This window comes from Schistocerca piceifrons, chromosome 2, assembly GCF_021461385.2.
Source record: "Schistocerca piceifrons isolate TAMUIC-IGC-003096 chromosome 2, iqSchPice1.1, whole genome shotgun sequence".
Classification (NCBI taxonomy): Eukaryota; Metazoa; Arthropoda; class Insecta; order Orthoptera; family Acrididae; genus Schistocerca; species Schistocerca piceifrons.
In genome coordinates, this window is record NC_060139.1 from 871,598,707 (window position 1) to 871,613,468 (window position 14,762).

General features: G+C 38.8%; 1 protein-coding gene across 1 annotated transcript in view; it reads right to left on the bottom strand.

The window, feature by feature from the left end:
- Positions 1-14,762, bottom strand: part of LOC124776261 (DNA replication licensing factor Mcm7) — a 74,541-nt gene that overhangs the window by 17,330 nt on the left and 42,449 nt on the right. The window contains exons 10-12 of the mRNA XM_047251154.1: positions 8,527-8,708; positions 7,617-7,768; positions 4,755-4,855 (exon numbers count right to left, since the gene is read on the bottom strand). Of these exons, the coding sequence (XP_047107110.1) occupies positions 4,755-4,855; positions 7,617-7,768; positions 8,527-8,708 (435 nt within the window). The remainder of the gene's footprint in view (positions 1-4,754; positions 4,856-7,616; positions 7,769-8,526; positions 8,709-14,762) is intronic.

The following is a 14,762-nucleotide window of genomic DNA, read 5'->3' on the forward strand; positions in this document are numbered from 1 at the left end:
AAGTGCTTGGTCAATCTGTTTCTTATGTGATCTGGGATGTAATGTAATTTCAGCATGTATTTCTTTATGTAGTATGGTAGGACCATTTATTATGAACAACAGATCACGCCCAAATATTCATGGCTATCTGTCTTACTAACATTTTGTTGGTTTTGTAGTTGGACTTTTCGCTCATTGTATGGTCTCTGAGCGTCAGGCGTTATCCTTTCTCTTTTTGTAATAATACTCTTTACTGTCTTTTTTAATGGCTCCATGTTAACCTATGTTTAAATATCATTTTGTACTTTACTTTGTTTTACTTTTAAAGAAGTTCATCAACTTTTATCTAGTCACGTGCTTACATACCTGGCCACCTGCAGGACCTCCCTTAACTTGGCTCTACCCTGTTTAAGTGCCACGTCCTGGCATGTATCAGCAGTTGTTTTGAATCTCTCAGAATGATTTAGATGTATAATGCGTGCAAGAATAGTAACGAGATTGATTTTTTCATCTAGCAAAGCTTTTATTTGTTTCAAACAACAGTACTATATCCTTCAAAGTATGTATTTCGCTTCAACAGGTACACACTGGTGGAGTTGTCGTTCCCTATCAAGGCGGCAGTGCTGAAAAGCTTCAACTGGTTGGGCCTTTAATATGGTAGTCACATTCTTTTGATTGTTCTCCAGAGTCCCAAAACGATTTCCTTTCAAGACATTTTCAATGGCGGGAAAAGAAAAAAGTCACAAGGACTCAGATCAGGTGAATAGTGGGGCTATGGAACAACGGGAATATGTTACCAGGTAAAAAAATTTGTGATGGAAGTGGCTGTGTGACATGGGTCATTGTCATGATGCAGCATCCACTTGTCTGCAATGACCCATCTCACTCCATTCACTTTTTCCTGAGCATTTCAAAGATATCTTTGTAAAACACTTGGTTGACAGTTTGTTCTGGAGGAACAAAGTCTTTATGCACAATACTCTTATTGTAAAAAAGCAAATCAGCATCATTTTGATCTTTGATTTGCTCATTCGAGCTTTTTTTGGTCGAGGAGGTATCTCAGTGGGCCACTTGTCACTTTACCACTTTGTCTCAGGATCGTACTCAAAAAACCAGGATTCATCACCTGTGTTCACATGAGTGAGCCATTTGTGGTAATTGACAATCCTCTAAAGAAGATCAATGCACGTTTCTTCAATTGTCCTTCTGCTCAGTAGAGTTTTTTTGGCACAAACCTTTTGCACGTGCTAAACTTAAGTCAAAATTTGATTTATGGTCAAAGTGTTTAACAGGTCATCCATAATCCATATTGTTAAATGTCAATCTGATCTCACAAGAGCAAGCAAACATTCAACATTTTCATTGATTTTTGAAGCTGAAGGTCTCCCTGAGCGAGCTACATCTCCAGTGTGTTCTCGGTCTTCCAAAAATGATTTGTGCCACAGAAAACTTGTGCTCTTGGTCAGGAATGTTCCCCATAGGCCTGTTCCAACTTTTCAAAGGTCACACTCGCATATCCTCCAAGTTTAACATAAAACTTGATGGCACAACACTGCTTTACATTCCACTTTTACATTTTCATAACACAAAATAAAAACACAACTTCACTGATAAGAGCTCTCAAAAATCACAGGGGGCTGTTGCCTCATCAGTTGCAGTGTTGTCAGTCTCATTACTTTTTTTAACACCTCTGTGAAGTACATGTAACACATCAATTTTCTAGAACATAACAATTTCATACAATATTTATGTTATGATATTTTAAGGTGTTTGTAGGCATTCAATTTTTTTTACATCACATATATTTTAATAAGAGTACACATCACACTACTTTTTAATTTGTTGCTTCTATGAAGTGCGTGGATGAGTGGTTTTGAACATTTACGTACATCTTTTTGTTGGTGGTACCTACTGCTCCATTTGAGTAATTCTGTTGTACTTCGTTGTTCACGACCATGTAGACACCACTGGATAATGGCCTTGAGGGCCAAAACTGGTTGTGGTTTTTTAAAATAAAAAGTGCAGGTGGTGCTGGCATTTTATTCAAAATCAATAATACAGCTGCAGAAAACTGCTCCATATGCTGGACAAGAAATTATTCTGTTCAGAGATTCAGTTTGCCACATGTATCTTTGTAGCTGGCTGGCTCTTTTAATTTTTTTTTCCAGACTTTTGTCATGTCTGTCCTCCTTGTTTCTAAACAACAAAGGGGTCTTCTGTACGATAGTGATGTGAAGCACACAGGTTGAACAATTCTACAGCACATCTTGTGAGTTACCTAGGCAGGTTTATCAACTGTCGTTACCTTTGATTCCTCTAGAGTCTTACATAATCAGACATCTCCCTGGGTCCTAATGTATTGGAAAATATAACAAATAATCTAAATTACATACTCACGATACTGACACCATTTCCTACCAAACAATTCACTACACACTCCCATGGGTGAATTTGTCAGTACAATCCTTACTGTTATGTTGATGCCTAAGTTCAGTGTTTTTCCACAAGTTTAATAAACACAACAGGTACAAATAACAGAGACTTTAATCATCAGTAATATATTCTCCTTCACTATTAACAACATTCTGCCAATGCTGCGGTAATTTTTCGATTTAATGACTGTAGAAATCACGTGGTTTTGAGGCAAAGCACTCATTGAACCACATTTGGAGCACATTATCATCTGGAAAGCAAGTTCCTTGAAATATGTTCGACAGAGAGCGGAAAACGTGAAAATCTGAGGGTGCAAGATAGGTGAATAAGGTGGTTGCGGAATGATTTCTGAACCTAACGCCTGTATAGCGTTTTTTGTCAGTCTATCAGAAAGTGGGCAGGCGTTACCATGGATTGGCACCATTTCACGCAGCATTCCTGGTCTTGTTCTTGGACTGCATTTGTAAGGCAACTCAGTTGTTGACAATAAAAATCGAACGATCAGTCAAATTTTTTTGAAATAGCACTCTCCTGCTTCAATACAATTATAGAGGCAGTGTTTCCAGATCTGGAAAGCCTTATCTTTGATGTCCTCAGAGCTGATGTAACATGAGCCTGGATGTTTTCAATCATATCTCAATGTTTCCCTTTCAGACTTCCTTTTAAGCAAGGAAACAAAACAAGTCTGGGGGAGCAAGGTCAGGACTGCAGGGAGAATGCAGAAGCAATGGAGTGTGGGTCCTCTCCAGAAATTCGTTGTCAATGAAGACACTGTGGCTTGGGAGGGTTGTCACAAGGCAGGTTCCATTAGTCCTTAATATTGCTTTGGCAAGGTGCAATTGTCCTTTTCAGTTTTTTTAGCACTCCCAAACAGAAAGCTGCATTCACAGTGGTCCCGGTAGGCACAGTGGTCCCAGTAGGCACAAATTCTTAGTGGACAGTGTCTCTGACATTTTCATCAGTTCAGCAGGTTGATGGATGTCCGTTGTGAGGTTCATTGGTGGCCACCTTTTGGCCCTCCTTGAACGACTTGTGCCACGAGAGAACTTGAGATGTGGACAAGCAATCGCTCCCAAAAAGGCTTGCTGAATTAACAGAAATATTACAGTTGTGGACTTCCTAAATTTAACACAAAATTTGATAGCATACTGTTGCTCCACAGAACAACCCATTGTGCCATTTTATGTAACAACACTGCCACGTTTTAAATCTAACACCTCCCTCCACCTAATCCAGCAGCTTAGCATGTGCTGCAGTGTATTACTGCATAAGAAAGAAATTAGTCGCATTACCCACCTTGTATAGTATACACACCATTTATTGCAATGTACGACTTTGCCATGGGACCTAGCATCTTAGGACGAAGAAACACGTGCATCTGTCTGTAGCTGAAGTCGGTGTTACATGGGCATTTTAATATGGCAGTTTGAAGTGGGGAGCCATTTTGTATTATGGTTGGGTGATAGTCTTCGCACTCAACTGAGCAGTAGCTGTTTCCATATGCTTTATGTACTCCACATTCTTTTGCATTGTGCATAGCTCATTATTTTATTTTCTTATTTTCGAATGAGTGAAAAGACCAATCATGGTCCATCAGAGGCTTCGAGTAACTCTTCCACAGCACAGAAACTCCTTTGTTTAAAGCTCAAATAAAGTCAAAAGAAGAAAACAAGCATAGACCATTTCAGGAAGGAAAAAAAACTGTTGAAGTTTTTGCACAAGCAACACTCCAATCAAGAAGCTCTTGTTACATCATCATCATTGTTATCACCACCACCACCACTCTCTTTTTATGACAATTTCAAAGCACCAATACTTTGTCATTGGGCACACAGCATGGCAACCTTTCAAATTTGTATCACCAATAGCCGCTCAAGCAGGCACATACCGATTTCGCCAAAAACAGAGGCAATATTTTAAGGTTCCTACTCATTTGTATCCACACAGAAATATTTGATTACAAAACAGCACAATCCACACACAGCACTTAATTGTTCAAAAACTCACATGCAAGTTGAAATTTATTCTATTTGCCAACAATTTGCTTTCAATAACCTAGTTTTCTGTAAGAAACCAACCCACATATAAACTGAAATTACTGCATTGTCCTAGTAAAAAGTTGTCTTGCGGCACAAGATTGAATAATTCTATTGTAGTTCTTTGTTCTGATGACCAAAGAGAAAAATCTATTTAAACATAATTTTAAGTTTAAGCACACAGTCAGCATTACTGATTTAATGACAGCATAAATCAGAACAATTGCGCAGGAAACAACCTCATGACAAGTTCAGTTTGCAGTGGGACAATAGTGGTAATAGTGCAATGTCTTATGTTCAGCTTACCAAAGCTGTTGACAAGCGAAGAATTGCCAACAGATTTCTTGCAGATGTAAACGTGACATCCTTGCTGTTGCGTGCTTCTCTTCTCATTTCCACGTATGAACCTGAAAGAAAAATGATTATTACATATTAGGCAGTTCCAGATATGGCAATATTACCAACTACGGTTGACACACATTCTGTTGTGTTACGATCTGTATGTCACTCAAACAATCTCAGCAGCAAGATACTCAGGATCACGTACATTCTTAAACCAAAGATTACAATTTCAATTTGGATGCTAATTAAAAATTCAAAATAAAGAAAAACAACTGCTATAATAGTGATACCCCTGTTCAGATGAGGGTAACTCATAGTATTCTATTTTAAATGATTACAACATGTAATATTTAGCAGTACAGGTCACTACACACAAAGTTTTACAGTTGCTCCTTTGCTCTGACTGCAAATGGCCCATTTGCTTAAGTCATGACTAGTAACTGAAGCGTAAAGTGGTGTTACATGTAATTAGTGCAAAAGCTGCATCATGAGACACTGCCTACAGAAGGAAAGGCTCCGCACTCTGGCCAGAAATGGCTCCCCCCCTCCCTCCACTTCCTATTCCATGTCATCAACCTTATCTCAGGATTGACAATGATTAGCATGTTCTGGTAACTCAGGCTCACAAATCTTTAAAATCACACAGCAGTAGCAAAGGCAGGATCCAGCCACGGATTCACGAAACTCCAATACACAGGACCTATTGGGAGTGTCCTCCTATAACAAGTTTCATCTGTGGCAACTACTTCAAAGAATTAAGTCAAGAAACCACTGTTTCCTACAGACATGTGACATGTTAAAAAGTTAATTCCATTTATCCCTTCTGTCTGTGTCTAGATGTGTTTGCACATTGTGAATGTGAAGTGGGAACCATCCTGGTATTTACCTAAGTGGATGTGGAAAAGTGTCTAAACAACAGACATGATGGATGGCATACCAGCAACCGTTTTATCTGCGAGGCAGATTTCGATATTAGACCAGTCTGCCTCCCTGTGTCCCAGAAGCAGGTGTTTCAAAGTGCTTGGTTATCTGGATGGGTCATCACTGTGATGCTCCTATCGCAGTAATAGCAGCAGCAAGCAGCTCTCCACAATATGTTGCGGGCAATACCAGGTGTTTTGCCATATTTCTCTTACCAATATAAACATTTATCTGATTTATTTTCCAGGTTAAGTAATACTTGGCACTGTACTGAGAACATACAGCAGGTAGAACAGCAGTTTAATACCAATAACGTATACCTCATCACATGATTGTGTATTCCAGGGCAATATTACTTTACGAAAACTGTGTCTCTTCCTCACAGAATAGTACTTCAAAGTGACAACTGTTCTGTTAGCATCCGTAATGCAGTGAAGCAGACCATATTTCAACAACCTACTGCTCACCCAAGAACTTCGAACTTCCTTCAAGATGTCCGAAACACTGTATCCCAGCTAAACCTGTGTAGCATTATCCAGGTAGATTCGAGTGTTTAAAACCCTCCATGAAAAGTAAAAACCAGTCAGATGGAGAGGTCAGCTGTGGCATGAAAAAATGACTAGTGACATTATTCAGCATAGCTGTGCCTATTACCTTAGCTCCTCCAGATTTCAGAGACGTTTTCTTTCTTAACATGTTATGTATGAGGAGTTTAATCTTAATTATTTTTCCCTTTGAGGCTCGGTTTCCTTGTTAATGATAAATCTTTGTATTCCACACTCCTCATTCGTTTGCAACTGCAGAAAATAAGGCAGGGTTTACGGGCCTTGCAAACAACCAAAGCAAGTGAAACTACGTGTTGTGGGCCTGACAGTCAAGCAAAATAAATCAAACTACATGCTGCATTATGAAACACATCACTGACAATATTGTAATACATTATAGAAGTAACCCATTGATGGCAAAAGCTTCCTGAAAATAATTGGGTAAAAGTAACATCACGAGGAGCGTTCTCCTTGCTCCTCTTGCCCACTCCTTTTGGTGCAACCCCTCTACCCAGTATAGCTACCACACCAGGACAATGTAGCAGTGTGTATTTGTTTTGTCTGTCTGTTAGCTTGAGAGGAGGAAATTGTCCAAAAGTTTACTGACAATTTAATTTTGTTTTCGTTCCTTTTGACTGCTCAATTGAATGGTGAGTGGCAATTTTTTTACACCTTCCATTCTTTGTATTCCATCCAGAACTTTTGACTGGTGAAACTAGGTAGACCTGCAAAACTTACATTAATAAATATTTTGTCAAGCATTAATTTTTTAAAATTATTTCAACATGACCTATTCCAACAATTCTGAACAAGTCTCCGAATTATATACTAAATAGAGTACAGGCAACTAAATGAAATTAGGAACCTTCACTTAAATTGCTTCTTCAAACCAGAGCACAATAAGAAAATAATTAACCTGCAGCTTGCTATGGAATGTTATGCCTGACATGGTCCTTCCCCTCCCCCCCGACTTATCCTAGCCAGCTGCAGGAGAATCTACAATGTGCTATTGAATTCAAAACAGTGACATCTGTATATTTTTCATACATATTCATTTTATCAGAAGTGGAAGTCACATTATGCACAAGGGAAAATTTTTGGACACCTCCTGCCTATTGGTGAAATTCTGGTTTACTACACTGCATTTAATGAACAACAACCAACCCATTTACTTGACATCGTTGTATACAAGTAATCATAATCGCGTTATATAAGCATATGTATATTTACATCAGAGAGAGCTCGTGGAAAAAGGGGGCGCCAACAACCACAATTACAGATAAGCTCCAGAAGAAGCAAAAGATATTTCTTCATTATACTTGTAACTAGAAATAGAATTAGCAGTAACAGTCCAACTTACCAACAATGTAATCTGACAGTTCTTCAGGAATAACAGGATTCTTTTTCTTGCATAATGCAATGTAACGCCGCATTAACTGCATGTCCATTGATTTGAATGTCATCGGTGGCTGTTTGCAATGTTGGTGAACATAAGCAATGTGATGAGCCAGCCTGTGTAAGAAACAAAACAAAGGAAACTTTATACTACTTGCCATGTTGACATCTTTATTACTTTTTGCCTATAAGAAATGAAAATCTCCCACTCCCCACGCACCCACACACACAAACACAACACTAGAGAAACTTCCCATAGCTTTCATCTGATCAAGTCTGTAACTACCAACATGTGACAGACATACAACTGGTCAAACACACAAAACGGTATTGCAATATTGTGTTTGAAGTATACATAGCATTCTTCATATCAAATCTCATGTCAACTTTCTTCTCCACATAATTTTCTAACTAAATCTACAGTGTTGGCTGCACTAAGATGAATACTATGTAACTTGTCATCTCAGTACAACCTATCTTTTGGTCCTAAACCAGGAATTCAACAGTTGTTCAGATACATTATTATTACCTTTATTATCTGGACACATGCTGAACTAATCTATTAAGGAAATTCCAAAACAAATGTATCAATGAGGTAACAGCTAACTCCCAGTTTGCCGTAGCAGAGAAATAATAAACTATTTTGGCTGCATCTTGCACAGAATGATACTTGGCATCAGATAGTACAACCCCAGGCCATGAACGAGCTTCCCAAAAAAATGTCACTTGTCTGGTTATTGTGCAAAACCTTAAAATTAATTGCATATTGTCAGTAATTACATTTTAATAATTTCTTAACCAAGAAAATCTATCCAGATATGTAAGGACCTAAAAATGATACTTTTAAGCAATTAATATTTTGTTTCTACATGTACCTGAGATCATTATCCCTGTCCGGCTTGTCCTGAATTAACCAGAGTAGGTCAAATCGTGACAAAAGGGCTGCAGGTAGCTGGATATTTTGTTCCACAGAGCGTTTAGGATTGTAACGACCATATGCTGGATTTGCTGCAGCAAGAATACTCACACGTGCATTCAGACTTGTCATTATACCAGCCTGAAAAAGGAAAAAAAGGCAAAAATGGTTCAAATGGCTCTGAGCACTATGGGTTTTAACATCTTAAGTGATCAGTCCCCTAAAACTTAGAACTACTTAAACCTAAGTAATGTAAGCACATCACACACATCCATGCCCGATTCAGGATTCGAACCTGCGACCGTAGCAGTCACGCGGTTCCGGACTGAGGCGCCAAGAACAGCTTGGCCACCGCGGCCGGCAAAAAGGCAAACATGCTACATGTTAATTAAAAAAATTGCGACAGTAATTATAATACATATATAATTAAATGTCCAACAGATACAGCAGATATTTTAACCTCAACACATTTGTCAATGTGATTACATAATCATTTCTTACATTCAAAAGCAAAGTCCCCCTGACATTCAGTTAAGTTAACCCTTTTTCTGCTACCAACATGATCTCTGCATTCCGTGCTGAAAGTGGGTTTGTTATGGCAGTAGGATCGTAGACTGCTGCAATCTGGGGTTGCCACCACTGTGAGACACTTATCACTCACTCAAAAAATTTGTAATGAGTTTGCAGAATTAGAAACGCACTGATTTTAGCTCATATATTACAGTGTATCAAATGTAGATAAGATAATGAAATTTTATTTAAAACTGAGAGCAGAACAGTATCTTATTTCGTTCTGTAAGTTACCGAGTTTTACATCAGGAGGCCAGTCCCACTTATTGTGCCAATTTCTGTCCTTGTGCATTGTAAATCATGTTGTCATAACATGTTTCATAAATGGTTCATAATAGTGAAACAAGATTTTCTGCACTTGACAGCATGCAATGAGGCATGTATATTGTATGAAAAATACCGTATTTACTCGAATCTAAGCCGCACTTTTTTTCCGGTTTTTGTAATCCAAAAAACTGCCTGCGGCTTAGAATCGAGTGTAAAGTAAGTGGAAGTTCTGAAAAATGTTGGTAGGTGTCACTACAACTAACTTCTGCCATCAAGTATATGTAGCACTACACAGGCATGCTTTGCAGGCACAAAGATAAATACTGGCGCCAAAACCTTTGTGTCAGTAAATAAATTATAAAAAAAGGTGTAAGACGAGATTTTTTCTCCGCCCCGCATTTTCATACACTATCCAATGAAGTAAATACAAATTCTGTATCGTTCATCTTCGAATGTAGCAGCCTTTCAATGTACTACGAAACTCCGACTGGCAAGACTGTTTTGGGTGTTTGTCAGTATGGCCAACTCTACGTTCTGAATTTTTTCCTACCTGTGAGAAGAGATGGTCGCTAATAGGAACTTTTATGAATTGTGAATCACATGCAAGTATTCTTTTCACCATACGAATAATACAAATATTAACATTTTGCCATGTATTCTTTCGTGTTTGCTGCTATCTCATTTAAATCCTGTCTGCCTAATAAAGTACGAAACTAAGAGTGAGACAATAGCAAACGCGGAAGAATATAGATATCATGCCATGTTTATATTCGTGTTATTCTTATGCCTAATAGTGATGCAGTCAGAAATGAACCACGACAATTGACTAGATTTTTAAATATAAGATGACTAATTTCTGTGCGGAATGTAATGTAGTAAAGAGGCATGTGCAAAGATTTTCAAACGGAGAAAATTTTTCGCTAAACTCTCGTTCAGAACATCTTTTATCATATGCAGTCTATTATTTGGTTCTTGTTGATCATTATCAAAGAAAGCAGCAGTGTAAGTAACAACAAATAGCAGTCTCTTGCCATTGTTTCGCTAATGAGACGATTCCTCTCTTTTTTTATACCTTTTTAAATTGTAAGCGGCAGTAGCGGGCACAAAAGCAAGCCATGCCGCGAGCGGCGACAGGCCGTAAACACTCATTATCAGACTGCGACAAACAATGCATGACACAGTACGATAATGCATTTTCAGCTTAGAGTGACGTAAACACCTATAACAAAGAGAACAGCACTTATCATAACAAAGAAAAATAAGCAATCAATTCAAACCAGACGAAGCACGTGAAAAAGTATGGGTACCCGTATAAATACGGACGGAGCGCCTGACTCATATCAATAGCTACCTGGTAAAGCTTAATTGCTAAGCTTACGACTGAAACCAAACTAATGTAGCTGTACAGTCATTCATTCAACCTAAATTGTGTCTCATATTGCAATGGACCAACTTCGTTTCGATTTGGTGGTGCGTCCTAAAACTTTTCTCTCCCCTTGAATTTTGAGCCTCAAATTTCAGGTGCAGCTTAGATTCGGGAATTTTTTTTTTTTCCCTTGATTTCGAGTCTCATTTTTCAGGTGCGGCTTAGATTCGAGTAAATACGGTACTCAAAATGTTTTTATTTGCCAAGATACGGAAGTAACTTGTCCGCAGCAGTGAGGGGTCAATGGAACACGACCAGTAAACACGTCAATAGCACTTCACGAAAACACAGGCACTGCATTTAAACACTCCTTCAGCACCTGTGGAATGGCAGAGTATGTAAAGTTTACTTGTCTTCAGCTGTTAAGGGGTTAAGAATCAAAATTAAATTTCTATCCAAAGAAAATTTTTTCTGTTGAGAAAAAGAAGAGAGTTGGATTTATGAAAAGCAAACTGGAAATGTGAAAGTGCTTGTATAGTATATGAATCCTTTAGGCTTTTTATCTGCCCCCCCCCCCCCCCCCCCCCCCCCATGCACACACAAATTGCCATGTGTTCACCGGCGGTACTATCCTTACTTACACTTAAAGAAGAAAGCAACCGCTTGTCTGCCTCAAAGAGTTTATTTAGACATATGCAACTGATGAAGAGCAATCGTCCTGTAGAAAATGTTTGGCACATACTGAAGTAGGACAAAAAAAAAAAAATATTAGGAAACACAAATAAACTTCAGCAAGTATCACTGGTTTCCCTGTCTTAAGCTTACGATGTTCCTGCCTCTTGTTTACATATTCTGCAAACCCATGATTCTTCCTTCACTGTTTGTGTGTGTGTGTGTGTGTGTGTGTGTGTGTGTGTGTGTGTGTGTGTGTGTGTGTGTGTGTGGGGGGGGGGGGGGTGTTTGAGGTTGAAAGAAACTTGCTTGTGCATTCACACTTGGTGGCAAAGTTTGCTTTTTTTGAAGGCACTTTTTCTTACATTGCATTTTCATTACTTCCACTTCAGCTCACTTTATGAATAGAGCTGCAGTTGCATGTGTTCCACACTCAGCACTATATTAAAATGTTTACGTTGTTTTTCATGTGGGTTGTGAGCATTGCCAATGCATGAAAGTTTTTTTATGCATTTGTATGTATGTGTGGAGGGTGGTGTGGGTGGGACGCAGTGAGTGGGTGACATTGTGTAGGGGGTGGTGAACATCTATATTTAATGTCATGTTGAGTGCCGAAAGTCAAGTATCCTTTTAGAACACTGTACTGCCTAGATCGTAAGTTCGTTTCACAGATAACCAATTTCAGCCAGTTCAGCAATGAAGGGTTCTGAAAGAATACTAGGCTCTCAAAGATATAAGATGGCCTCCTGCTTCCACTAACGATGTTATTATTTATGATTTTTTTTCTTTTCTGTTACTGTTTTCAGAATGCGGTTGTTTTCTAGTAGTGTAGGAAGGTTTTTTTTTTTTTTTTTAAATTAAAATCCGTGCATGACTTTGATGGTAATTTTATGGTGGTGCAAGTGTTCTGCAAAAGTTGAATGATTTGTCCTAAGCTTCCTACTCTCTATATCTGGTGTCAAATGTTCTCCTGATACGACTATGTATCTTCCACCACATGTATTACATTTCAGTTGGTATACTCCTGATTTCTGATATAGATATCTTTTCCCCCATCTTTTTTTTGGACGTACCTTTGAATTGAATTGTTAGTTTGGTGGGGTATTTTTTGCCTTGTTGTTGTTGTTGTTTTGGTCTTCAGTCCTGAGACTGGTTTGATGCAGCTCTCCATGCTACTCTATCCTGTGCAAGCTTTTTCATCTCCCAGTACCTACTGCAACCTACATCCTTCTGAATCTGCTTAGTGTATTCATCTCTTGGTCTCCCTCTACGATTTTTACCCTCCACGCTGCCCTCCAATACTAAATTGGTGATCCCTTGATGCCTCAGAACATGTCCTACCAACCGATCCCTTCTTCTGGTCAAGTTGTGCCACAAATTTCTCTTCTCCCCAATCCTATTCAATACTTCCTCATTAGTTATGTGATCTACCCATCTAATCTTCAGCATTCTTCTGTAGCACCACATTTCGAAAGCTTCTATTCTCTTCTTGTCCAAACTATTTATCGTCCATGTTTCACTTCCATACATGGCTACACTCCATACGAATACTTTCAGAAATGACTTCCTGACACTTAAATCAATACTGGATGTTAACAAATTTCTCTTCTTCAGAAACGCTTTCCTTGCTATTGCCAGCCTACATTTTATATCCTCTCTACTTCGACCATCATCAGTTATTTTGCTCCCCAAATAGCAAAACTCCTTTACCACTTAAGTGTCTCATTTCCTAATCTAATACCCTCAACATCAGCCGACTTAATTCGACTACATTCCATTATCCTCGTTTTGCTTTTGTTAATGTTCATTTTATAGCCTTTCAAGACACCATTCCGTTCAACTGCTCTTCCAAGTTCTTTGCTGTCTCTGACAGAATTACAATGTCATCGGCGAACCTCAAAGTTTTTATTTCTTCTCCATGAATTTTAATACCTACTCCGAATTTTTCTTTTGTTCCCTTTACTGCTTGCTCAATATACAGATTGAACAACATCGGGGAGAGGCTACAACCCTGTCTTACTCCCTTCCCAACCACTGCTTCCCTTTCATGTCCCTCGACTCTTATAACTGCCATCTGGTTTCTGTACAAATTGTAAATAGCCTTTCACTCCCTATATTTTACCCCTGCCACCTTTAGAATTTGAAAGAGAGTATTCCAGTCAACATTGTCAAAAGCTTTCTCTAAGTCTACAAATGCTAGAAATGTAGGTTTGCCTTTCCTTAATCTTTCTTCTAAGATAAGTCGTAAGGTCAGAATTGCCTCACGTGTTCCAGTGTTTCTACGGTATCCAAACTGATCTTCCCCGAGGTTGGCTTCTACTAGTTTTTCCATTCGTCTGTAAAGAATTTGTGTTAGTATTTTGCAGCTGAGACTTATTAAACTGATAGTTCGGTAATTTTCACACCTGTCAACACCTGCTTTCTTTGGGATTGGAATTATTATATTCTTCTTGAAGTCTGAGGGTATTTCGCCAGTCTCATACATGTTGCTCACCAGATGGCAGAGTTTTGTCAGGACTGGCTCTCCCAAGGCCGTCAGTAGTTCCAATGGAATGTTGTCTACTCCGGGGGCCTTGTTTCGACTCAGGTCTTTCAGTGCTCTGCCAAACTCTTCACGCAGTATCACATCTCCCATTTCATCTTCATCTACATCCTCTTCCATTTCCATAATATTGTCCTCAAGTACATCGCCCTTGTATAGACCCTCTACATACTCCTTCCACCTTTCTGCTTTCCCTTCTTTGCTTAGAACTGGGTTTCCATCTGAGCTCTTGATATTCATACAAGTCGTTCTCTTCTCTCCAAAGGTCTCTTTAATTTTCCTGTAGGCAGTATCTATCGTACCCCTAGTGAGATAGGCCTCTACATCCTTACATTTGTCCTCTAGCCATGCCTGCTTAGCCATTTTGCACTTCCTGTCGATCTCATTTTTGAGACGTTTGTATTCCTTTTTGGCTGCTTCATTTACTGCATTTTTATATTTTCTCCTTTCATCAATTAAATTCAATATTTCTTCTGTTACCCAAGGATTTCTACTAGCCCTCGTCTTTTTACCTACTTGATCCTCTGCTGCCTTCACTACTTCATCCCTCAAAGCTACCCATTCTTCTTCTACTGTATTTCTTTCCCCCATTCCTGTCAATTGTTCCCTTATGCTCTCCCTGAAACTCTGTACAACCTCTGGTTCTTTCAGTTTATCCAGGTCCCATCTCCTTAAATTCCCACCTTTTTGCAGTTTCTTCAGTTTTAATCTACAGGTCATAACCAATAGATTGTGGTCAGAGTCCACATCTGCCCCTGGAAATGTCTTACAATTTAAA